Genomic DNA, 25663 nt, shown 5'->3' with positions numbered 1-25663 from the left:
TTTTTTGTCTCTCCTGTTATGGCAGCTGCTCATTTTGGTGGCCTGTCTCTGCACCTTTTCCAGTTATACTACATTATTTTGGAAATGAAGAGCCCAGAATTGCACACAGTGTTCAAGCTGTGGGTGCAGCATGGATTTGTATAGTGTCATGATGATGTTCTCTGTTTCATTTTTAATTTCCTTCTTAATGATGCCTAGCATTTTAATGGCTTTCTTGGTCATCACTGCTCACTGAACTGACATTTTTAGAGATCTATAATGACTCCAAGGTCTCTTTCCTGAGTTGTAACTGCTAGTTCAGAACTCATTGTTATTTTTTACCCATGTGCATTACCTCACACTTATTGACATTGAAGTTGATCTGCTATTTTTGGATCAATCATTTAGCTGGGTGAGGTCTTTTGGCTTTGTTTTTCCATCAGTTCAGGACTTGACTACCTGGAATAATTTAGTATCATCTGCACACTTGGAGATTTCACTGTGCACCCCTATTTCCAGATCATTGATGAGAATGTTGAATAAAATTAGGCCCATCCTAGATCCCTCCAGGACCCTTATTTGACCTCCCTCCATTCTGAAAAATGACCTTTAGCTGTACCCTTTGTTTCCTATTTTTTCACCAGTTCCTAGTCCTTGAAAGACCCTTCCCTCCTATCTGGTGGCAACTCAGTTTTTTTCTATAAGCCTTTGTTCAGGGAGCTTGTCAAAAGCTTCTTGAAAATCCAAATGTATTAGGTTAGCTGGACCCTCTCTGTCCACATACTTGTTAACTCCCTCAAAGAACTGCAGCAGATTTGTGTGACAGGACTTTCTTTTGTCTGGCAGGATTTCCATTTGCCAAAAGCGGGTTGACTTCCCTAGCAGCTTATATTTGTTTATGTGACTGCTTGATTTTATTCCTTGTTATAGATCAGTGGTGCTCAGCCTTTTTCCTAGGTGGGCTACATAGGTCTTGCCCCTTCCATTTACAGACCAAATGTGGATGGTGGCCCAGATCTGGCTCTTGGGGTGGGCATGGCAGGGTCCCATCTAACTTCATGGAGGGGCCAGGGGGAAGGGGGCAGTCTAGCCCAATCCAGCCCTGCAGGGGGAGGGGGCATGGCCAACTTTGATTTAGTCCTATGTGGGGAAGGGGGTATAGGCCCAGCCCTACTTCAGCTGGCAGAGGGGAAAGGGGCATGGCCAGCTCTTATTCAGCTGGGCAGGGGGGAAGGAGATCTGGCCTGGCCCTAACCTGGCTTGGATCTGGCTATGCTGGGGTAGAAGGCATGGGAATTTGGCAGTGGAGGCAGGTGGCCCTGCTACCACCTGTGGGATGCCTGGCAGGCCAGATGCAATGGCTCTGCAGGTCACATCTGGCCCACAGGCCAGAGGTTGAGCACCCTTGTTATAGATTCTACCTACTTACCAGGGATGGAAGAGAGAGTCACTGGTCTGTACTTCCCAGGATCACCTCTGGGGTCCTTTTTGAAGATGGGTGTTACATTGGCAACCTGCCTGTCCTCTGGTACAGAGGCTATTTGTAATGATAGGTTACATATTATTGTTAGCAGTTCTTCAGTTTCACCGTTGACTTTCTTTAGAACTCTTTGGTTCATGCCATCCAGTGTTGGTGACTTCTCAGTATTTCATTTGTCAGTTTTTTTCTAAAACTTCTGTTGTTACTTAAATGTGGTCCAACTCTTCTGACCTGTCTAATAGGAAGGGTTGATCTTGCATGGGAATTTCCCCAGGATCTTTTGTGGTAAAAAATAATACAAAGAATTCATTCAGGTACTCTGCTATGGCTTTATCATTCCTGATTGCACGTTTTACACCTTGGCCCCACTTAATTCTCTAGCTGGATTCTGATGTATTTTGTGGGACACCCCTTAAATTCTTTCCTGGCATTATTTCTCTTTTACACTCGAACTGCCAGAGTTTGTGAGCTTTTCTGTTTTCCTTGTTTGCAGGGATCCTGGTTTTCTCTGATTAAAAATTGCAAATTCTCTGGTTAAAAACCCCAAATCCATGATATAAATGAAAGACACCCACAGCCCCTCCCAGTGCTGTTGGTGGCATGCTCTCCCCCCCCACAGTCTCAACAGCCCTCCTGATCCCCCTCGCAACCCCCCACAGACCAGACCCACAGACACTGACACCCACCCCATCAGGTAAAGTGTGTGTGGGGGGAAGAGGTGGAGCAGGGCAGGGGAAAGGGAAGGTGCTGGGTGGGGGGCAGATCAAGAAGGGGGGAGTTTGCTCTTGTGCTCACTCCCAGGAGCAGAGCCAGGAGTGCCACTCTGTGGGCCACACACATGCCGGCCGGCCTGAAAGGAGGTTCGCACACAGAGGCCGCCACTGCAACTCTGCCACTGCACCCTGCGCTACCATCCCACGGCCACCTGAATGACTTTGAGGGCAAGTGGCGCAGGGCACGGCAGCAGCAGTGCAGTGGCAACCACTGTGTGCGGGCCACATATGTGCTGCCCGGCTGGGGGGTGAAATGTGGGGCTTGTATGCAGCGGCATGCCCCACAACTGCCTGCATGGCTCCATGGCGGTGTAGGGTGGTGGCGGCTGCATGCTTTGTGGGCAAGTGCTGCCACTGTGGAGCCATGCCCTTCACCCTTGGATCCTAGAGGATCCTAGAGGTTCTGGCCGCATGCCAACCTCCCTCTCCCCCTCCCCTGGACTTGGGGGTGTGGGGCTGGGGAAGATGGTTGGTGGCTGAGGGAGCAGGGGGTGCTGCCAGCCCCAGGTGGCACATCGCAGCTGGAAGCAGGGCCAGGGGGTGAGGGCAGGGTTGCCCCTCTGCAGGGGGCTTTGCAGGCAAGTGATACGGGGGGCAGTGTGGTGGGCCTGCCATGTGCGGACCAAACACATGCCACCTGGCCAGCTGCCCTGGGGAGGAGGAGAGGGAGGCTGGCATGCGGCTGGGGCACAGCTCCGTGGCTGACGCTGCAGCCACAGCGAGGGATGGGGGCTGGAACTGGGGCTTGGGCTAGCATGCAGCAGCCGCTGCCACTTACTTAGAGGGCCGTGATGACGGTGACAGCCTCTGCCTCCACAACCTCCTGCTGCCGCTGTGGAGCCATGCTCGGAGCTGTGTGGCAGGCGGCAGTTGTGCAACGCGGGGTGGTGGGGATGGCTGCATGCTGCCTGGCCACCACCATGCTGCCACCTGGCGGCCGGCCGCAGTGCTCCAGGCATGGCTCTGCAGGAGGTTGTGGAGGCAGTGGCCATCACCGCCATTACGCCATTATGGCCCTCCAAGTAAGTGGCAACAGCCGCTGCATGCTAGCTAAAGTCCGTTCCCCCCCCCCACCCCCCCCGCAATCGTCCCTTGCCGCAGCTGCAGGGCAGGCCATGCATGGAGCTGTGCTCTGGCCACGTGCCAGCCTCCCTCTCCCCCTCCCCTGGGCAGGCTGCCGGGCGGCATGTGTGTGGCCCACACATGGTGGGCACACCACCACACTCTGCCCTGCATCACTTGCCTGCAAAACCCCCTGCAGAGGGGCACCCCTGCCCTCACCCCCTGGCCCTGCTTCCAGCTGCGATGTGCCACCTGGAGCCAGCAGCATGTCCTGCTCCCTCAGCCCCCAACCATCTTCCCCAGCCCTGCCCCAAGCCCCACTTACCTCCATGCTCCAGGAGCAAAGAGCGAGTGTGAGCCTGAGCCCTGCCCTGGCTGCCTCAGAGGCCCAGGCCCTGCCCTCCCCCCCTCTCCCTTCCCCTCTGGCCAGGGCTGGGGGTTTTCCGCCCTTTTTGCAAATCGGCTCTTGCAGGCTGGAGCTGTGCCAGTCTGCAAGAGCTCTTTGCAAAAGCAGAGAATCCACGGATTTCTCTACTAAAAAGAGAAATCTGTTTGCTCCTATAAAAACTGGGAATCTGTGGTTTTCTCCATTTTTCCATGGGAAACGGAAAACCCGGATCCCTGCTTATTTGGGTTTGCCTTCCATTTTTTGAAGGATGTGTTTTTGGCTTGAATAGCCTCCTTAGCTCTGCTACTAGACTATCCAGGGATTTAATTGGACCACCTGGGACCCTTTATGATTTGTGGAATATGTGTTTCCTGAACTTCTAACATGGTATTTTTAAACAGCTTCCAAGATGCCCACATGCCGTTTATGTTTTTGACTACTTTGTAACTTCTTTCTAACTTCCTCATCTTTGTATTATTTCCCTTCTTAAGGTTGTATATTGGTGTGGTGGATTTTTTTTTGGCTTACTCCCTCCTGCTAGGATGTTCAATGTGATTGTGATGGTCACTGTTACCAAGTGGCTCATCAACAGATATCAAGTCCTGTGTGTTACTCAGGATAAGGTCTAGAATTGCTTCTCCTCTTATGGGTTCTACGGTGAGTTGTTTTAGAAAGCAGTCATTTATCACAGCCAGAAATTTTATTTCCACATCTTGCGAAGTGCTTACCCAGCCTGTGTGAGGGTAGTTGAAGTCTCTCATTTTAGCAGCTTCTCTAATCTCCCTAAACATTTTGTAATAATCTTCATCTTCCTGATTGGGTGGTCAGTAATATAATCCTAGTACTTTATTTTTTATTCAAGTATGGAGTTTCTACCTACAGGGATTCTATGGTAGTTTTTCCTTTTAGAAAAAGATTTTTAATGCTGTTACTGTCTGTACCATCCTTAGCATATAGCGCTACTCCTCTACCTGCATATCCCAGTGTGTTATTTCTATATAGTTTGTAACTTGATATAACTGTATTCTATTGATTATCATCCTTCCACCAGCCCTGAGATGCCTATTATTCAAAGTCACTATTTAATACCAGGCATTTTTGTTCACTAACTTATTTTTTCGGCTTCTAGCATTTGGGTAGAAGCACTTATAAATGTTATCCTTGTTCAGGTTACCTGTTACTACTCATGGCATTTGATTAGGACTCTAGATGTTTTGACTTATTCTCACTATTATCTATGGCTATACTTATTACTCCTTTACTATGTTCTTCAAGACAGTATAGAGTCTGAATGATGTCACCTTTTGGGGTTGTGATAATGAGACCTCTGTGCTTTTGCTCACTTGTCAGCTTTCCCCAACTTTTAGTTTAAAAGCAACTCTACAACTTTTTTAATTTTTAGGTTTCATTCTTGTTTATGTGGAGGCCATCTTATCTGTACAGGCTCCATGTACCACCTTCTCATTCACAAATTAAGACTCTGGAGTTCTACCTATCTCTTGAGCCCTGTACATGTTGCTGGAAGCACTTCAGAGAATGCTATTGTAGAGGTCCTGGACTTTAACCTGCCTAGCAGCCTAAATTTAACTTCCTGGACCTCTGTCCTACGTTTTCTTATTTTGTTGGTACCCACATGGACCACAACCACGGCTCCTTCTTAGCACCTGTTATCAGCCTATCTTCACATTTTGTGAGGTCTGCTACCTTTGCACCTGGCAGGCAATTCACCATACAGTCCTTCCAGATGTCACAAACCCAGCTGTCCATGTGGCTTATGATCAAAACCTCCACTACCACCACCTGCTTCTTCCTATCCTGTAGGTTTGATGTAAGAGCACACTATGGATCCTGTCTAATGGATAGTTTCCCTTCTTGCCATCTTGATGCCCTCCATCCCTGATACTGTCATCCTCCTATGGGGGCTGCTGTACTGGAGATGGGGCTACTCTACAATGTCCCTGAAAGCCCTATCTGTGGAGTTCTGTACCTCCCCTAGCTGCTTTAGTTTAGCCACCCTAGTCTCAAGGGGTATTTTTACATGTGGTTTGGCGGGGGCGGAGCTTTAATTAGAGCTGCTCTGAGAAAATGTGTGTGTATGTGTAGATATGTGTGTGTGTGTGTGTGTGTATGCTTTCCCTCCAGACTGCATTATTTATGATGTGTAAGAGTACCTCAAGTCTGCTTTTTAAGTATAGTTTAAAGCCAAATAAATAAAACATATGCATTATAATATTTAATTATAAACATACCCAAATTATGGTTGAATGTAGGGGCTTGGGCCCAACAAAATACTTAAATGAATAACTTCATGTACGTGCTACTTCTGAATAGGGATATTTTCCAGAATCTGGGACCATATATTTTTCTGGATTGATTACTATGAGAAATGTAATATGGTGTGGTAAATATCTATAATTTCCCCTATGCTTGTTTAAGCTTTTTATTGGGGAGAACTGAGCTTTAAAGATGCATTTTTGTGTCACAGCTGGTAATTTTTCATTGGTGGTCCTTGGCTAAAGGTATATAAAATAACATTTAAGATTGTTTTATAGGACTTCCCTTACCTAGTGACAAAATCATTTCTTATTAATGTCATGGCATCATTAGTCTCACAGATGAAAAGGTTAATAAATGTATATACTTTTGCAGGAGTGGTGGTGTGATCTGGTTATGTCTATTCATATTTTCAGTTAATATTTGATCTTGCACTAACAAGCAGGAAGCACTGCTGATTACCTTCTAGTGCTTTAGAAAATGAACACACAAAATACATAAATGTTAAGTGTTATTCATAACATTTCAAAGGCTTTGAGCACTATCTGAGACCTATATTTTATTTATAGATAAGTGCAGTATTCCAAGCCAGCAGCTACATTTTCCATCTGCAGAATTCATTCTACTAGGATTTCACTGAAAATAAAAACATAGCCACCCAAATCAATGTTTTCATTAAAAAATAGCAACCCTGATGATAAATTTCCACTTCAGTTAGGGCACTTCTTCCAGATAAGTTGGAGACAGAGCCATACACAGTTTTTCATTAATAGTGAGATCTTATGTAAATCCAGGAGTTCATCAGGAAATTTCCCAGTCTTCTTCAAGTTTGTTAAGGACCAAAGGATCATGCATGGTGCTGAATAACCTCCCATTAGTGAATATTGTGGGAGCTCTCTCTCTTTCAGGCTCAAGTCTGAGTAAGAAATTCAGGATTTAGCTCTAAGAAGCAAACCCAGTCTTCAGCATCCATCATCCTAGCTGAGCTCTGAGAAAATCAGTAAAGAGCTGGATTCCTCTCTACAATGGTGTGACCTGACACTTGGCTACTCTATGCAAGGCACTAAATATTGGAGAAGGACACTGGATTCTGTCAGTTGTTGAGCTTTCTACCCTCTACCTGCCAGTGTCCAGCTCCCACAATCCTACATGTACTGCTGTTAAGGAAACTCTTATAAAGCTGAATTATATGTAGCCCTCACCCTCCGTCCTCTCATTATGCACAGGAGGCCTTTCCTACCTACAGGTTCGGGACAGGATTTATTCCTAACTGAGCAACAGAAAGATCAATATGGAATGTTCTCTAAATTCAGTTTGATATCCTACGGTAATTTGGCTAAATCAATACGAACATTTCTAGCATACTTTTTTTCTGCTGTAAAGCAGAATCTGATGTTCTTAAGCAATGAGCATTACCTAACTTTTTCACCAGTCTCTGTCATTTTGAGACAGTTTAGCAGACTAGTTATTGATTGAGAAAAGAGAACAGATTGAGCTAGCCAATAACACTTGCACATATTTAATCAAAGTCAACACCTAGTAAACTTTTTTCATGGTGAAGAGGAAGGTTTTATTTATATTTTGTCCCACTTCAATGAAACTGTTAGTTTAGGATTGCTCTTAGTAAAAATAAGCTGATGTTATTCATGACTTTTCAGCAGATACCTTGTGAATAAGCTTGTACAGTTTCTGCTGTATGAATATAATCTCTATTACCAGCTATCTCTTCTTTTACAAAGGGTGTCATTCAAGATGTGAAAGTCATCTTTATTCCTAATGGATATATAACACAGTGTCCTAATCTGAATCGCAGTAAGTAGCAATTTATTTACTGCAGCAGTTGGCAATTTAAATGTTAATGATTACGGTAGTTTAAATGCGATAGTCTTAACTCTGTCCTGTATCATCATTGAATAGTTTCAATACAATCAGTCAAAGGAAGCAGCAACTCTGTTTAAGCAGTTGCATTTTATGTTCTGATAAGCAACACATGTTTAAACAATTTATCAGACTACCAGACTTCATTCATTTATAGGTTTTTTTTTTTCTTTATTGAGCATGCCCAACCTGCAGTGATTTCTTAAGTCTGGTTCAAGGAATCATGGATTTACAAGAACTCTTGGCAAAAATGACTTCAAAAGTAGGTACCTAAACCTCATTGTCAGTTCTTCATTCTGTTCCTCATCCTTTCATGTGCTCAGACCACTCTATGGATACTTTCACTTTTTTGCAATTGCTTTACATTATCGTAATAGATTTTTATTCTTACGTCTCTTTACTGTATCATAGATTTAAACAGATAGCTTCACAATTGCTAAATTACTAAAGCTAATCTAACCTCTTTTGCTTTGGAAAGAACACTTATACATTTAAACAAAAAAGCTTGTGCTGTAATAATATGCATAATAGTAAAGGGCCTAACTTCTAAGGAAGATATAGCAAGGTTTTACTTTTCAGGTTGGTGATTAAGTTCAGCCCCGAAAAAGGTAAATCACAGAAGGATTTCTTCATTCAGGCTTCCCCAAACTGTTTTGTGAGTGCGTATATGTTTGCCTACGGTGGTTCCACCCAAAATCTTTTCCACCCAAAATCTTTCTTGTCATAAACCCACAACATATTGAGGTGTTCATAAAATGTCATGCATGTTTTCTTGAATTTATTTGACTGATTTGGCATGTGTGATCTCTATAGGAGGTTTCGAGTTGTATTTAGCTACATCATCTTTGTGTTTATATGGATTGTGCTATTTGTTATAAATGTATTTTAAAGTTCTAGTTGGGCTGGGATTGCATAATATGCTAATGGTTTTTGGTGTTACTCCTTAAAAATGAGTTCCCTTGGAGAGGATCAAAGCCTATATGCTAAGAGAAGTAATGACTGGGTGTGTCTATATGTGAAATTAATTTGACTAAATAAACTCTGGCGCAGTGTAGACACTGACATTTAATTGTGAAGCCAATTAGACAGCTCCTCAGTAAACGTCTTATGTAGATGTGCCCACTGAGTATCCAGCCAAACAGACCTTACAAATGCAGTCTGAAGCACATGAACCAGGCCCTTTCAGACCATGATGAATTTACATTTTAGAAGGAGAGACCAGCAAGAATGACACCTGGCTATTCAGGCTTTTCAAATAAGGGTATTTCTCACAGTGGGGAAATCAGGTGAGAGAAGTGCATTAAAGGGGCTTCTGATTGAATCTAGGGTCAGGGTGTGTCACACCTGTAGGTCCCTTGGCATCGCCAGAAGATTAAAGGGAAAGCAGGGGAAGGAGGGGCATGTCACTCCATGAAGATTTGTGTGTTTTTTGTCAGATCTGTGGTCTCTTATGACTTACCAAAATACCCAGGCAGTTCCAAAGGAGCCACTGCATCTATTTTTCTTCCGTATCCTCTTCTATGGGAGTTTCTACAGTGAAGGAAGATTAATGGAAGAGTGAATATATTTCTAGCCTAAACTATTTTTGTAGGGTTGGAGTGTTGTAGTCATCATGATCCAGGAAATGTATGAAAGACAAGGTGATTTGTGTAATATCTTTTTATTGGACCAATGGTATTGGACCAACATTTTTAGACTGACATCTCTCCCATCTATACAGTTGGTCCAGTATAATATATCACAAAAAACCCTTGCCTCATACTAGTTTTTTGTCTTTTTTCTTTGTTTTGGTATTTGTTTTTTTCATGAGGGAAGGATGGATGCATAGTCTTCCAGATCTGCCTTGTAACTCCATCCACCCGCCTGGACCCTTGTTGAGTCTAGGACTGGATAGGGTATAATGCTGTTGAAGTCATTGAACCTCTGGTGTATCCGCAGGGATGATTTATGCTGAGGGAACATTCTGTTGGTAATACTTTTTAAACCAGCTGACCTATGATTAATTTCACCATCAGGAATTAGTTTTATCTGGAGTGCCGCACATATGCTGATGAAAGAGTAACTGCAGAGTAGCCTTTAGGTGCATTTAATTATAATGGAGTTACTGAACCTAGTATTCACCTAACGGTAACTCCACCTATGTAAAAGCAGTATGTGCATGATATTTTTTTATCATGTAAAATGATTTTCAATGCCTGCCTCTAGGAATTTTTCCTTCTTAAAAGAAAAAGGATTTATTTTTAAGCATGTCTGCATTATATTGACACTCTACTTAACCAGCTGACATGTTTTGGATAGGCTTGCTCAGGGAAGGAAAAATGATAAGGTTTTAGGTCAGTTTACTGCTAGAATTGTGAAACAGAGGTAATTATTTTGAGCCCTGCTGGTGGTATGAGAATTATGTATTATGCAAACTAACGTGTTCTCTCTACTGTTAATTATATTGTTGCTTGCTAATACACTTTTTGGGGCCAAATGACATGCTGTTCATATTCTAAAGATTTACGTGCTCACATTCAGAAGTGCTGGGATGCCTTTTTGTTGCTGGTCCCTTTTTCCGTGATACTGTTGTGCTCCCCATAGTAATGTGTTTAACTAACTCAATGAGACACTTATTTTAGTGACACTGTTGTCTAGGAAAAAAAGAAAGCCATACAAAGCAGTAGGGGAAGTTTTTAATTGTGAGACATGCAAATTAAAGATGATAAAACTTGAAAAAGGGCGTTTTAATGGTTGTTTTTGACATTACAGCCCCAGGGGGCAAATGGCCCTAACTGATATTTGTGTAGATATAAGTACACAACATGGTGTTAATGTATGTCAGAGCCCAGCATTGGCTTAGAACCACTGCACAGCTGCCCATGGAGATTTCTTCTGCCAGGGCAGGTGGTTAGAGAACTCTTTGCTAAAACACATGAGCAGTGACCCTTAACTCCTGGCACTATTCCAGGAGAAGCAGAATATGAACTTGGCAGTGTGTAATAATTGTGCCCCATGGTTCAATGTCCAGCTGTTGCTTTTAGGCTTTACTGTATCTGAGACTTAAATTGTCCCTGGATTTGATTACAGTTGAATTACAGGCTCGTATACATCAATGAATGTTGTTTGCAGTGCAAATATGAATGTATATTCCTGGAGAATACAAAATATAAAAAGCAAGATACTATGGGCCAAGTCTAACTCAACCTTTAATTGCTACTTAGGCATTACAAGGCATTACTTGGGCTACTTCCCCAGGAGTAAAATACAGCTAGTCAGGCTTAGCTATCTAGATTCCCAACACAGATCATTAGTGCCTCCCAGTGATAATCAGAAGTGTCAAGGTGTTGAACAAGAAGACAGGTGCAGCTAGATAATAGAAATGTATGTGTCTGAATTTCTGCCCCTCCCCAAGCCTTTTGCATCTGACTCTGAGCTGCAAGGGAGGCATCTTTGTGAACTCTTGGGCTGACAAATGAGAAAATGCCTACCTAACCAATGGCAGCATTGAGTTCAGAAGAGCATCCATCACTGAATCTTGAATGTGCATGATGGTGGTGATGACACTGCTCATTTGGTATGCTTTGGCCTAGAGGCTCTGGTCCCTGCTCCTAGTGTGTTCCTGTTTTTAATCCAGTGATTATCTAATGTAAAATGCGTAAGCAGTCCTGGTAGCAGAGACTGGAACCTGGGATTCCCTTTTCCTAGGGAACTGTTAGAACCAATGAGCCATGACATATTTCCTCTGGTTTGCTATTCTTCTGGCCCCATGAATTTTGAATTTTTTTTGATCCAGTAGCCCAATTTTAACAGCAAGGGTGACAGGGCCGTGTCTACTAATAGCTTGATGTTTAGGGCACTGTCCTGGGAAGTGGGGGATGAGGGTTGTAACAAGTTGAATGTATGCATGCTGTCATTATCAGTATTAGATAGGCAGTCAGGGACTTGGACAGATTTAGGCATTTTGCACACTAACTTGGATTGCAACAGAGTTAAGGCAGAATTTAAGCATATATATGACCTATGTGGATTGCTCCTGAGTGTGTCCAGTAGTCCAAGCTGCTGGACTTAAGGATGTTTTAAGAACAAAATAGAGGTCTTTTGTGACTTTAGGTGCCGATGTGGTTTTGAAGCTGCTGAGATTGGTTTGGGTCCATTTTTGTGACTTAAATTCTGCCTAAGCCACCAGTTCATGCACCTACAGGGTTCATTTGGATGTGGCCCCAGATACTAGATGCTTTTAGCTTTTCCTTCCTTGCATTTCTTAGGGATATGGAGTCAATGTAATAACTTCTCAGTGCCATGTTTATATACATCGTTCTTATCCTTCCCCAACAATGCATACCTAATGAAAACGAAGCTTTCCAGGGAATAATACCCCCTGCCACAAGAAAGCTTCCTGGCAGAACCCTAAAGGTATAACTTCTAAAGGTGCATAAGTGATAGCTTTTCTGAGCCTTAGCTGGTTTTTCATGGTGGAAAAGGAATCTGAACTTTTCCCATCACCCAGAAGTCTTCTAGATTCCTTTGTTTCATCTCTTTAATCTTGTTACCCCGAAAAGAATCAAATTGTTAAAAAACTAATTAAAATATAAATTACCCTGGCACAGCAGGGGCAGGTCGTTTTTCATCAGGCTCAAATGACATATTGGATATGGAAAGTTAGGTTTTGATGACAACTTCTTAAATATAACAAGTCATATCCTCAGACAGCTTTAGCTGCTATCATGAGTCTGAGAATTGGGCACATTTCTTTGAAAATGGATTGCATTTGCTTTCCAATAAACTTTGGAGATCACACATTAATAATCCAAGGTGTTCATTTTATTGGAAATAGTCACTAGAGATCTACAGTCCTCAAAGTTTTAAAATACTTTTACTCCTTGCTGAATTGTACCTATGTGAAGATCAAACGGATCAGAGCTTGGGTTTGGCTGGGCTAAATATGGAATTATTTGAGGGCTGAATTCACTCATGCTAAATAGAAATGGAAAACTCTAGAACACTTGGCTCAGAGATGATACCTTTTATTAATCCAACTAAGAAATTGCAAAAAAACATGGTAAATATACTGATGGTAAATATACTGCCTGGGTAACAGCATTGATTATTTCATCACAAGTACTTACCTGAACTACAGGAACCTATGGGACTTCAAAATTGATTTGGAACACTGATGAGAGCAAGTGTTCTTTGTCAGATTTCTGATGCTTTTTGATTATGATTGGGCAGAAATATTGAACATAAAGAATAGCCTGGTGTCTTAGGCCTTCAGCTTGTGTTAGGAAAAGAGGGAGAGACAAGAGAAGATGAGAAAAAATGATGGAGGGTAGTTAACCCAATATTTCTGAAATTTTCAAATAGCTTTGAAATTAAATTCAGATTTAGGAAAGAATAAACATTCAGTTGTGGCATAATATGTCCCCCGCTTCTTTTGTTCACTCCTGCTTTTAACTCAAAGCATGTCAGTTCTTCAGATCCTGGGAATTTCCCAATGATGTTTTAAATGTTTGATGAATCTATTTATACAAATTTGGCAAGATCTAGAATGGCATTTCAGTTTATAACATTTACTTTTGAGGATTTCATTGTTTTGTTGAGCACAGTACTGAGTTTTCAATTAAGCCTAGGATTTTAAACACAAATAGAACATTTCTTGACCCTCCGGTGTACCAGATGCCACTAAATAGTATTTTGAAAAAGATAAAAACTCTTTGTGTACTGAGATGCACCCACACCTATTACTATAAAAAGTTCTCTGTTGAATATCTTATCTATAAAATCAAAACTGACATATTTTCAGTAACATTGCAAAGATAGATGTTTGCATAAAGGTAATACAGGCAAAGCCTACATTTCTGTGATTTGCAAATAGTTTCATTTTGCATTTGAAGACATTTTTTCAGAGTAAGAGGTTAGAGGTAGTTGGTATCTTTATAAATGAATTGATATAAATTCTGTACAATAGTGCAAATGACAGAGCCAATTTTAGTTGATTAGCATTTGTTTCTCTTTATTGCTTTTACAGTAATCAAAACAAAACAGAAGGATAATGTATTAAGTGCTTTTCTAGAATTGTTTTATTAAATAGCCTTTTTCTCTAAAAGCAGTTTACACAGAATCATTAGAAGGAACAAAAATGATTAATTTCATTTTCTGTGTACAATGATTAAGGAAAGATGCAGTAGAAAAAACATAGATTCAACAATTTTAATAAATATAATTTGTGTGTTAGAAATAGAGAAACTCTTTTCAGGTTACTGTGGAAAACTGGGAGGACTAGGAGCACAATAAAAGGGGATGGTTTTTGCCTTTAAAGTGCTTAGAGTGTTTTTGAAGTCACTACATCATGCTGGGTTTGGGAGGGACTAGTGTTAATTCCAATAATATCTTAGAATCATGATTTGAAGAAAATCAAGAGCTGTTACTCAGATCTTTTACTCTAGATGATTCAAAGAAGGGGAAAATAAATTTACCTGGTATTTTCTGTTCTCCTTTTTGCTAATTCCGCTGGTGTTAGAGGTTACCTGGCAGAAAGAGTAATTGGGATTCACATGTATGTAAGAATATTTCCATTTGAAAGAGTGAAAGGTATGGAGATGCAAATGGATAAAATGCAGGTATTTGCCAATATAAAAATACTATATTATTCTACAGCCATGTCCCCAAATAGTGTAAGTTTGGAATTGTAAGATGTGGTATTATTACGTAGTATAGAATACTACAGTATGCCATATAGAAGGGTAGACAGTCATGACTGGTGCCAATTCCACATTATGCTGGATTCTGATACCTTCATACTGAATTAACCCCGGTTACTCAGATAGTCTCATAGACTTCAGTGGGACTACTCCATGTAGTATGAGTAAGTGTCTTAGAACTTGACTGTTATGGAATTTCTACCTGATCTGAGATGCATGGGTTTCTAGGAAAGGACTGCATTTGAAGAATGGTGTGTTTACATAAATACTATATGGAACTTGGGTCCTGCCAAGAAGTTTGCCTGCAGTAAGGGATATTATTCTCTGGGAGAGCTTCATTTTTATCAGGTATTCTTCACTGGGAAAGGATGAGAATGATCTATATGAACAAAGCACTGAGAAGTTGTTTGGACACGTTGTGCAGATTGGAAGTAGCAAAAAAAAAAGCAGGAACTGATTTATTTAGTGTGGACAACAATTTATCCTCTTGATTGCTTTCCCTGATGTTTGTCTTTGCATGAACCACTGTCTGTCTCCCATGTTCACTCTTATATAGCCCTTCTTCTAGCAAGTGTGGTGGTTGCTTCCCTGGAAGAGGAAAAAAATTAGATGCTTTCAACTTTTTAATGCAATTTAGTAGCTGGAAAGGAGACTGAGATGATGGCATCAGCTAGCTCTCTGTAATTTCTGTGCCACCAGAGATCTATAAATGAGGATTTGGAAACATCTGCCATACAACATATTTAGATATCTTCTTTTCATTATAAATACTATTTGCTTAGTGCAAGGTAAGGTCTTCCTAAAATGACCTGCAAATTCAGGTCTAGTTAAGGGTTTAACCAGGGTAGTTAGGATGAAAGAAAGGTGTCTGGGCCTGCTACTTTCATTCTCTATTACCTATAAGCAAGCTAATCAATAATACAGAAATACAGGCAACCCTCGCCATTCGCAGGGGATATGTTCGCGGGGGATACGTTCTCGTATCCCCCGCAAATGGTGAAATTCACGAATAAGGCACTGTGCTCATGAACGCTGTCTGCGTTCATGAACTCAGCACCCCTAGTGGTTGAGGGGTGGGGCATGGCTGCTCTGGTGATGGCAGGAACATGGTGATGGGAGCCCAGTGGCAGCAAGCGCAAAGCGCCTGAGAAGCTCCTTTAAGTGTATTTAAGAAGCGGGTTCGGGATTCGTGAATATTCGAAACCACGAATGCCAAACCCATGAATAATGAGGGTTTCCTGTACATACAGTTTTGTGGTTTGAACTGAAAATGTACAAATAACAATCAGAAGGCTCCCAAGAAGATCTTGTTGGCTAGGGGCAGACATTCAAAAACCTGGAGCCTGAATTGATTCAGTCTTGGCAAGTTAGTTAACCTGCCAAGATTGAACTGATTTGCAAATGCACAGACATTCACGTTTAATTCTGCAAATGCAGGCACATGCCTGTAGCGGCTCAGGCTGGAAGCTGTGGGGGCACTAGAGCAGGCTTCCCTTGCCTTTGCAGCAGCCGTAAGTCTGGAGGGAAGCTGACCTAGTGGGGTGTGGCCAGGTGTCTGCAGGGGCTAAGTATGATTGTGGAGGGCTATAAATTCCCACCCTGGCCTGTAGGGACCCCAGCCAGCCTGTGCCTGGTGGGGTAGGGAGAAGCAGCCCTTGCCAGGCTTGTACCCAAGGCCAGACACCGTCCGGGACAGTGCCTCAGGCATAGGGGGCAGGGGGCAGGGATTAAATTCCCCTGCCCTGCTCTCCGGGGAGGCATGGCAACCCAGTCAGGGTCTGTCCAGCTTTCCTTCCTGCTCTTGCTTGGGTGGTGGGGGGCCTGGCCAGAGCCAGCTGGGATGGCCCTGCTATTCATCCAGGGCTGGGGCTGCAGCTGGGGCTGTGGGGCAGAGCCCAGCTAGCTTGCAGGTATTGCTGAGGGCAGAGGCAGAGGGGTAACTTGGGCAGGGGCTGCAGGGGCTGCATGGCCAGATTGGTCCTGGCTTCCTGTGCCCAAGCTGAGGGGGCTGTCATGGAGCTCCAGCTGGCTGGGAAGGACCCTGTGCAGGCAGGGTACTTCCCAGCCTGCTGAAGCTTCTTGACAGCCCAGGCTGGTAGCATGGGTGGGGGCTGGCTGGGGAGTGGGCTTCCCAGGGCAGTTTGGAGACACTGGTGGACCCTGAGCCCAGCCATCACACCCCCTGTCCTGTGCAGCACCTAGGGCTGCATGCACACAACCAGCTGTGGGCTGGCTGATGGGGCTGTTCTGCCCCCCTCTCCATGCTGCTCTGGGTGGGGCAGGGAGAAGCTTCAGCCTCATGGCTTCTGCCTAGCACATGGAGCTCCAGCTGAATGTGCTGGCGTACTAACCAGACGTCTTCAACCTGGGCGCCTTCCGTTTTTCAAGGTGTCTGGGTAGAAGGTGTCTGGGAGCTGCAGTTTGGCTAGGAATAGACGTTACACATAAACTGGTTTAAATCATCAGAAACTAGCTTAAAGCTGTAACAGAACAGAAGTTTATTGCACATAAGCCAGTTTCAAAATGGCCAAAACTGGTTTCTGATAAACCTTTGTTGAATATAGTATCAGACTTAACTGATTTGGGTCAAACCAGTTTATGCAACTTCTGTCCCAGACCCCTTCCTGGTTCAAGTTAAATCACAGTCCTCCAACATCCCAGCATGCTTTCCAGCCTGGGCTGGGCTGTGCTGTTTGCTGTAGCAGAGAAGGGTTTGGTGGGGGAGGCAGGGACTGTGCCCCCCCAGGCAAACCCCAGCTGCAGCCTGGGGTGGGGGGGGAGGGGTGGTGGTTAAACTCCCCTACCCCTGAGTACAGAGCTGCCCTGCCCTGCTAAACTTACTGTTGGCTGCAACTGGGGACTGCAAATCCCAGGGGCACCTGGAAGCACGAAGAGGAAGTGATGAGCGACCCTGCAGAGTCCTCCTCTTGTGATTTTTGGACTGCAAATCCCAGAGACCTTGCAGCAGCAGAAAGAGGAGGCAAACACAGCCCATGCTGGCTGTGCGCCAGGGAGCTGTGGTCTAGCGCCCCTTGGCTTCTGGCCCGAGTCACTGCAGGCATGTAGCTGCAAAAAGTGCATGTCTGTTCATTTGTTAGTCAGTTTAATCTCTGCAGTTTAGACTAACCTGCAAAGAATCAATTCAGCCTTGGGTGTTTTGACCATCTGTACTTATCCTTTTTGTGTGACTTCTGTCCCTAGCAGTTAGGGTACATTAGACCAGAAGAGCCAGTAGGTCAGATCCCCATCAGTTGGATCACCATTTTTATCAATATTGGTGTAGCTCCACTGAAGTTAATGGACTCACTATTTAGTGTAATTTCAACTGGTGTAATAAAACTTGATTCACCTAAAAATAAGCAAGCTATTCCTCTCCTCTCCTCTCCTCTCCTCTCCTCTCCTCTCCTCTCCTCTCCTCTCCTCTCCTCTCCTCTCCTCTGTTAATACCATGTGTATGAATTGCAGAAATTACATCAAATCACTTTCATTTATAGCTAAATTATGCAGAAACAAGGCTTAGTCAGTTGGAAAACTGTCACTGTGAGAAGACTTGTCAAGTAAATGGAGTGATCTACCGAGACAAAGACTCATGGGTAGAAGATGATCACTGCAGGAATTGCACATGCAAAGTAAGAATATTCTAACAGATTTAAGGGGTAGGACCTAATTAAAGTGTGAAACTGATCCTTGAATATGTAATGCTAACTCTGAGAATTATTACCTTTTTAGTATGCATCTAGATGCAAAGTGAACAATTGGGAGGGAAATAGTAAAGAGCTGACATTTCTTATGTGAATATTTAGTAAATAAAATCTGCTTTCCCTTGACAACACTTTCGTATATGTTCTAATTATATCTGTGAGAAGTTCACCGTTTTTGGGGGAAATGACAGTGTGGTCTATGTTCAGTTCAGAATTGTTTCACTGCAGTAGTTTTTTAAAAAGGAAGCATTATCTTAATTTTATTCATAGATGCTCAATTGCATCTTGCATGGTAACAACATGCAAATTCTGTTTTGGGTGTTTATCATTTTGAAAAACAGAGGAACAGAAGAGAATTAGTATGTAAATCTTGTCTGGTTGAAATTATTTGATCAATATCTGAAGAGAGCCTTCGTTTGCTCAAGAAAATAGAAAACTGGTTGTTAAGATCTTGAAGATGATTGGCAAAGCCTGCAAAAAGTGTTATTTATGTTCTTGTAAAGATGGGGTTACAGTTTTTTGCCAACTCCGCTTTGCGTGGGTAAGTGGGATAAGACAAATGGAGTATATCAAAATGGTAATAGGAATGGTATGGGCTCACATAAGTAAGAGTCAGATAAGAATATACTTGTTGCTGAAGGATGGTTCTAAAAATTCAGAATTCTTTTTCTGGCAGAGTATTTTTATATTTTATACAAAATATAAATGAACACAAATGTATATGACTTAACTTAATCTTTCTAACTTTTGCTTAGAGTGGAGTAGTGGAATGCCGAAGGATGTCCTGTCCCCCTCTCAACTGTTCTCCTGATGCTCTACCAGTACATGTGGGAGGCCAGTGCTGCAAAATATGCAGGTGTAAGTACATTGCATTGATCTTTTCCTCCCATCCCGTTTTTAACTGGAGTCATACTTGTTTTGAAAGTAGGAACACTTTTTTTCTATGAATTTCACAGGTCCTGTTAAATTAATGCAGAAAACATCGGTCACATTGTCAGCTTTGGATAAAAAAAATGAATAAATAGTGGCAGCTATTTGCTGAAAGAGAGTTAGCTAGGTCATAAAATGAAACATTTTGTATTTCTGAGATTATATTGCTTCATTCTGTTGGCATGAAGAAAACCATGCCTGCATTTGTGCCTATGCAAAGGAAGAAGAGGCTTACTTCTATTTATCTGCTAAACCCTGTTGATATTAATTAGAGCAAAGTAGTTAGTCTGTACTTTTCATAATGAAGTGCAGTGACTCAGGTTTTTATTTTTTGTTGACCCTTTATTTAAGGATGGAAGGTTGTTCTTTAAAATGAGAACAAAAAATATGAGGTTGATAAGGCCTGGAATCATAGTTATGATATTTAATGAAAAATTATTTCAGAATAAATTCATGGAACACAGGAAGATAAGTACATTTTGCAATTGGCCTTGTTAAGAGAGTCCCTCACCACCACTGCAAATAGAAGCTGTATGTGATATTCCAGAAGAATATTCAACATTGACTACTTTCATAGATTTCATAGACATTAGGGCTGGAAGGGACCTTGGAAGATCATCGAGTCCAGCCCCCTGTCCCAGGGGCAGGAAGTAAGCTGGGGTTGCAGGATTCCAGCAAGATAAACGTCCAATTGACTTTTAAAGGAATCTAGGGTAGGTGTTTGCACCACCTTTGGCGGCAGCCTGTTCCAGGCTTTGGGGCCTTGGACTATAAAGAAGTTCTTCCTTATGTCCAGCCTGAAACGGTCTTGGAGAAGTTTGTGACTGTTTGACCGTTTCCTTTAAATTCTAGGCGCAGCTTTTTAAAATTAAAACTTATCACTGAAACTCTTGACTAGTTTAAGAATAATTAGAAACAGGAAAAACATTTTCTTATCCTAGGATGAAATCACTCAGATACTCTCTCTCTCTCTCATCCCCTTCTTTACCCCCTAAATAGGCAGCAATTAATCCTCTCAAAAATTGCACCTGTCTAGCTAACCTGCATCTTGTATGTTACCCCGTTTACTACTGAATACTGGAACTTCAGTAATTGGTGTACTAAAAGGTAGGTGGGGACAGGGTGTTCATGCGGTAAAACTTGTGAGTCAGGCTCTCTGAATTCTAATTTTCATCCAGGACCATGAGTATGGTGATACACCTCTTCCCATTGCCCAAATGATGGCGTCCTTAAAACATCATCATGTTTGGTAGGCAGTTACCTTCTACCATGGGAAGAGTGGCTTGCAACTCCAAGAATGGCCAACAATTATTAGTAGTCATCTTTCAAGTCTGGCAAATTGAAAGGTGATGATCATAAAGAAGGAGCTGACCCAGATTAAACTAAGTGGATTCCCTGCTGGAGAGCCTGGAAAAGACTGAGAATGATCAAAACCAGAAGAATGACAAGTCAGCAGGCTTTGGGGGTGGGGGGTGCCATCCTGGCACCTGGTGCCCCCCTATGTTCCATCCCACCTGCTGGCTCTTTCCTAGCCCCACCTTACCTCCAATCTTTTGTTTGCTACAACTTTGATGTTTGTTTGTTGGGGAGGTGGTCCCTGGGTATGGGGTTCTCACTGGTTCCCTCAACGGGCAGTTCTGCCTTGGTGGTTAAGTCTGTTCCACCTGAGGTCTGTATTCTCCCACTCTTGATTGCTTCCCCTTTAAGAGAGTGCTCTCTTAGGTTTCCAAGCACCTGTTGGAGCTTCAGCTGTCACTGCTTTGGCTCTCTTTTTCTCTGGCCACACCCTTAGTCTTGGTCTGCTCTCTAAGACCTCAGCTCCCAGCCATTGGTGCTGACTTGGCAGCAGTCCCTTCTGGGGGCCCTCTGGCTTGGGGCTAGCTTCTGTCACTCATAGTGGGGTGTGCCACCCAGGCCTCCTCATCCCCTATAGCCACACATGATCCTTTGATAGAAAAGCTCAAACACAAAACAGCAACCTAACTGGTTCTAACTTCAACATAAACCCCTCTGGGGCTCAAACCCTGCTTTGCATGTTGGCCTGCTTCCATCCCTCCAGACCCTGAGTACTTCTCTTGTGCTGACTTGACTTCTTGCTGCAGCCAGCTTTCTCCTTGGAGCTCCCTTTTCTCCTGCAGCCAGGGTAGACGGCCCCTCATGTGGTCAAAGACTAGATGTATATGCCCCAAATCAGCCTTCTTCCAGTCACATGATGGGACCTCCTGCACCCAGGGGCCAGCTGTAGATAATAACATCATTAACCACCTGGCTTTGGCTCAGTCCTTGGCTCAGTCCACCTATGCAGCTCCTACTTACTGCCCTTTCTAACCCTGAGTTTCTTGCCCTGCCCCACCTTCCTAGTAACAGAGGCATGGGTTACCTGTTATACAAGTCTGAACATCTGTGGAAGATTCTCTTTGTGGTTCCAAGGGATCAAGCATCACTCTAGGCATCCTTTTTCTAATGTGCATTTAAGTGCAAACATCAGCCAACATTTGTCCCATAGGAATTTTGTAGCACTACATTGTAGATTCAATCCCCAGTTCAGTCCCCTGTGTAGATTGTATTTTTGCTTCTGTAATGGAAAGTTGAACAATCAAATTCACCTTTAGTCAGTGATTGGCACCAAATTCAACTCATTATTCTGACAAGGACTCAGCATGTCAGTCAATGGAAAAAGATGTATAAAAGTTGATTGAAATTGATTATGAATGCCAACTCCTTGACAGAATGATAAGCTAGGGCCATAGCCAGTCATTTTTGGGTAAGCAGTGGCAGTAGGTGAGGCTTTCAATAGCATTATATTGCAGGTGTTGATTTCTCTGCAATTTCCCCATTTAGTTTTGGACAGAATCATCAATTCTAATTTTCTATCCCAAAGTATTGTACAGCTGGATTATTGAACAGCTTCTTTTCTTATCCACAGGTTAACACACAGATCAGGTCTAACATCTAAAGTTCACAGAGGCTTAAAAATGAGGGCAGTTCTGTTTTGCACCTTTGTAACTTGTTGTGGTCCCTCCCAAAAGTATCTGGCAAAATATCACATTAGTATTTAAAACTTTGCCTTTCTTCTCGGTTGCAAATTTTCTCTTCTATCCCAGGTAAATCCAACACTGTGCGACAGATGTGCTAGTTGTGATGGCAGGAAAAGAGTAAAAACACATTACCTTAGCTCCTCTTTCCCAAAACAGTCCTGTGGTTGCAATCTAGAGAGAGAATCCCAGCCAAATCTTTCTCATTAGTGAGAGCAGAGCAACAATCAGTATTAACTTTTTGAAGGAACTAGGAATGCATTTTGGAAAGGCCAAGTTTTCTAAAATAATGCTCATAAAGGGAGCTGAGTTCTTTTGAAAAGCTGGCTTAGTTGTGTTCAGTGAGCATTATTTTTAAGCATATGAACATAGAAAGTAACTTTGAGAAGCTGGACAGCATCTGTGAGATTTGGGGGATTATTTTAGCAGTGTGTCAGATTTTGGATTGGAAGGTGCTACAGAAATCAAAAGTTAAATAATTTAGTACTACTTTCATACCTGAAGCAAGAGAAGCATGTGCAGGTCTCATTATTTTTCTTGAACATCTTTAAGAGAGGACTATTATTGGACATGCATTAAATCGCCTCCTTGAAAAGCAACATCTAGAAGATTTGAATGTTCATTGTACAGCTGTTTCAACTTGGGAATTTTCTAAAGTGTTAGTATCATTACAGGACTCATATTTTTAGCTCCTTCCATGCAGTTGAGCAGATTCATGTCACATTGTGGTAATAATCAAGAGAAGAGATAACTGAACTTAGGAGCACTGTTTCATATAGTGGAAAGAATTATAGGCTTCACCAGGTAGTCCAAGGAGTCTGAGTCCTAGCAGGGGGACTTTCTACATTGTATGTGTATACTTTATCCTATTAACCAAATTGCACATACATTTATTTCAGGCAGCTAGAAAAAAGTGTACAGGACCAAGGTGCATACCAAATGAATATTTGGTAGAGTGTAAATTCATTTCTAGTTTGAGAAATCTAAGGGAAATGTCACCGTAGAGCAGGGGTTATCAGCTGGGGGTACTTGAGAAAGTCCTAGGGGATATGCATGGACAGGCAGAGATGGAGTCCTGACCATCCTGCACAGGAGCTGCCTGCCTGGCCAGATGTTGGGGGTGGGGGAAGGTTGTACGCAGTGGCTGCTGCCACTTCACATTCAAGTGCGTGCCACCCCTCCTGCACAGGAGCTACCTGCCTGGCTGGATGTGGGGGGTGGGGGAAGGCTGTACACAGTGGCTGCTGCCACTTCACATTCAAGTGCGCGCCACCCCTCCTGCACAGGAGCTGCCTGCCTGGCTGGATGTGGGGGGTGGGGGAAGGCTGTATGCAGTGGCTGCTGCCACTTCACATTCAAGTGCGCGCTACCCCTCCCACTTGACATCTGGCCGTGTGCCATAATCCCTCCCTCCCTTCTCCCCCCCCCCCGGTGTCTGGCCTCCAGGGGTACACTAACCCAAAAAGGTTGAAAATCCCTGCCATAGAGGAAGGAAGTTTAGATGCATCAGGTATGCAGGGCATTCCATGGATAGCAGACTAACAGTATGGAAACCATTGTTGGGCTCCTGTAATTTTACCAAGGGACTGAGTAGCAAATCTGCATGCATTCTGCAGCAGTATGGCCATAGATGTTTTCTTAAAGAATGATAGTGACATGGGAAGTCGGTGGATAATGAAAACAATGCGTCTTTTAGAATCAGCAATAAAAATCTGGCCTGAGTCATCTCTTGAAGTTAACAATCAAGTGTTTAACAGCTGGTTGCATAAGTGAGCCAGTTGACCAAGATTGAATCAGTTGCACCTATGAAAGTGTAAATGGAAAATATATGGAATCCCAGGCTCCATAGCATGCTGCTCCCAGTTTTGTTTGCTATGAAGCAGAATTGAAAAATTTCTATGCAGTCCATTTTAAGGAAAGAGGAACTGGGCAAGATATGCCTTTCTTAGAAGTTGGGAATGCTAGTATGTATATCTTCCATGAATCTGTAAGTGCAACAGCCACCATAATGAGCCAAAATGATACCTGTGACCAAAAGATGTTTGTTGAACCCCTGCAAGCTGGGGTGGATCAAAGCACAATATACTTCACCTTCTAATAGCAATCCAAGTAATCGAGTCAATAGTTACACCCATTATATTTTCCTGGAAATAAAATTTAGTGGGATTTTTTAGGCATTGTGAATCCCTCCTTTGAAATTTTGCATGAGCCATCCTTGTTTTTGTGCATCTGTTGAGACTGTCTGCCCAACATCAGTCTCTTCAGTTGATGGGCTCAGTAGACTGTAGTATTTGCTGATTTTTGAGGAGGCAATTCCAGCAGGACAGTTGAGGGTTCTGTCCTTATATGGTCGTAAGTATAGTCTGATGTCTTAACTGAAGTCCATGTGAATACCATTTTCTTGACAAACAAACATTGATGTTTGCTTCTGATTCTGAAGTGCTTTCAGAATCTATACTATATGCAGACATATAATAAAATGAATATGCTGTTGCTAATCTATAAAATATCAATGTTGTGAATGATTCTGTTAATGAATTGGCTAGAGTATAATGATCTATTCTTGTTACCACTTTGGGTCATTAAATACTCTGTTTGTTAGTTTGAGTGGTGCAGTGCTTTGAGGTAACCATTTTTTAAAATGAATTTACTACTAAATGCAATATGCATTAAAGCAATTAACACTGACTATATCATCTCTTTCTCAGTATGTACGTATTGATTTTATTTGTGTTTTATGCCTTGCATCCATTTACTGCTAAAACATTTATGTTGTAATTTTTTTTTAATTGTAGCTAAATGTATCTATGGAGGCAAAGTGTTAGCAGAAGGTCAGCGAGTTTTAACCAAGAGCTGCAGGGAATGCCGAGTAAGTGTGAAATTTACAAACTTCTGATTTTGTTTAAATGAATTATGTAGCTCAAATGACAGTGTTAAGCTGGTATATTGCTTTAGGCATACATTGCATATGTGGCATCCATTGTCTTCAAAAGGTGACCTTGATATCACTGAAAACACATAGATGAAGCCAAACATGACATATTTAAGAATACAAAAATGTGTGTGAAATGTCTTACACAGTAACTCTCCATTTTGTCTGCTCCTTTGGGGTACTGTACAAGAGGGTCAGACTCAGATCCCAGCACATTGAACTAAAACTGAAATGACTGTAGGTTTATACTAGACCAACTGAAAGTATCTACCCCCTCCTATATTTTTATAGTTAAATATATGCTTGAGTGCTTTGCTGGAATGTCCTTTTCTCCTGTTAACAGAAGAGCAACTTCATGTGAGTAATCCAGTTTCAGGCAGCTGATATTTACCTATGTATGCACTGTGTTTTCTTGAATCCAAGATGAGGATTTTTCCTGACAAACAGCATGGGAGGGGATAGGGGGAGTGGTAGAGGGACCTCCTTTTGGATTCAACAGGTGGCAGCTCAGCTCTGGCTTTAACCCTGAGTTTGGGGCTAAAGCTGGAGCT

At 42.6% G+C, this 25663-nt stretch overlaps 1 protein-coding gene across 2 annotated transcripts in view; it reads left to right on the top strand.

The window, feature by feature from the left end:
• The window catches only part of NELL1 (neural EGFL like 1), a 525706-nt gene that overhangs the window by 106793 nt on the left and 393250 nt on the right, over nucleotides 1-25663 (top strand). For both annotated transcript variants that reach the window (XM_019477067.2, XM_019477066.2), the window contains exons 6-10: nucleotides 7696-7768; nucleotides 8014-8096; nucleotides 18009-18143; nucleotides 18971-19073; nucleotides 24976-25049. In XM_019477067.2, coding sequence (XP_019332612.2) covers nucleotides 7696-7768; nucleotides 8014-8096; nucleotides 18009-18143; nucleotides 18971-19073; nucleotides 24976-25049 — 468 coding nt within the window. The remainder of the gene's footprint in view (nucleotides 1-7695; nucleotides 7769-8013; nucleotides 8097-18008; nucleotides 18144-18970; nucleotides 19074-24975; nucleotides 25050-25663) is intronic.

The sequence above is a fragment of the Alligator mississippiensis genome, chromosome 2, assembly GCF_030867095.1.
Source record: "Alligator mississippiensis isolate rAllMis1 chromosome 2, rAllMis1, whole genome shotgun sequence".
In the NCBI taxonomy this organism is placed as follows: domain Eukaryota; kingdom Metazoa; phylum Chordata; order Crocodylia; family Alligatoridae; genus Alligator; species Alligator mississippiensis.
The sequence above is the reverse complement of the archived record's forward strand: the minus strand, read 5'-3'. Positions and strand labels throughout refer to the sequence as shown.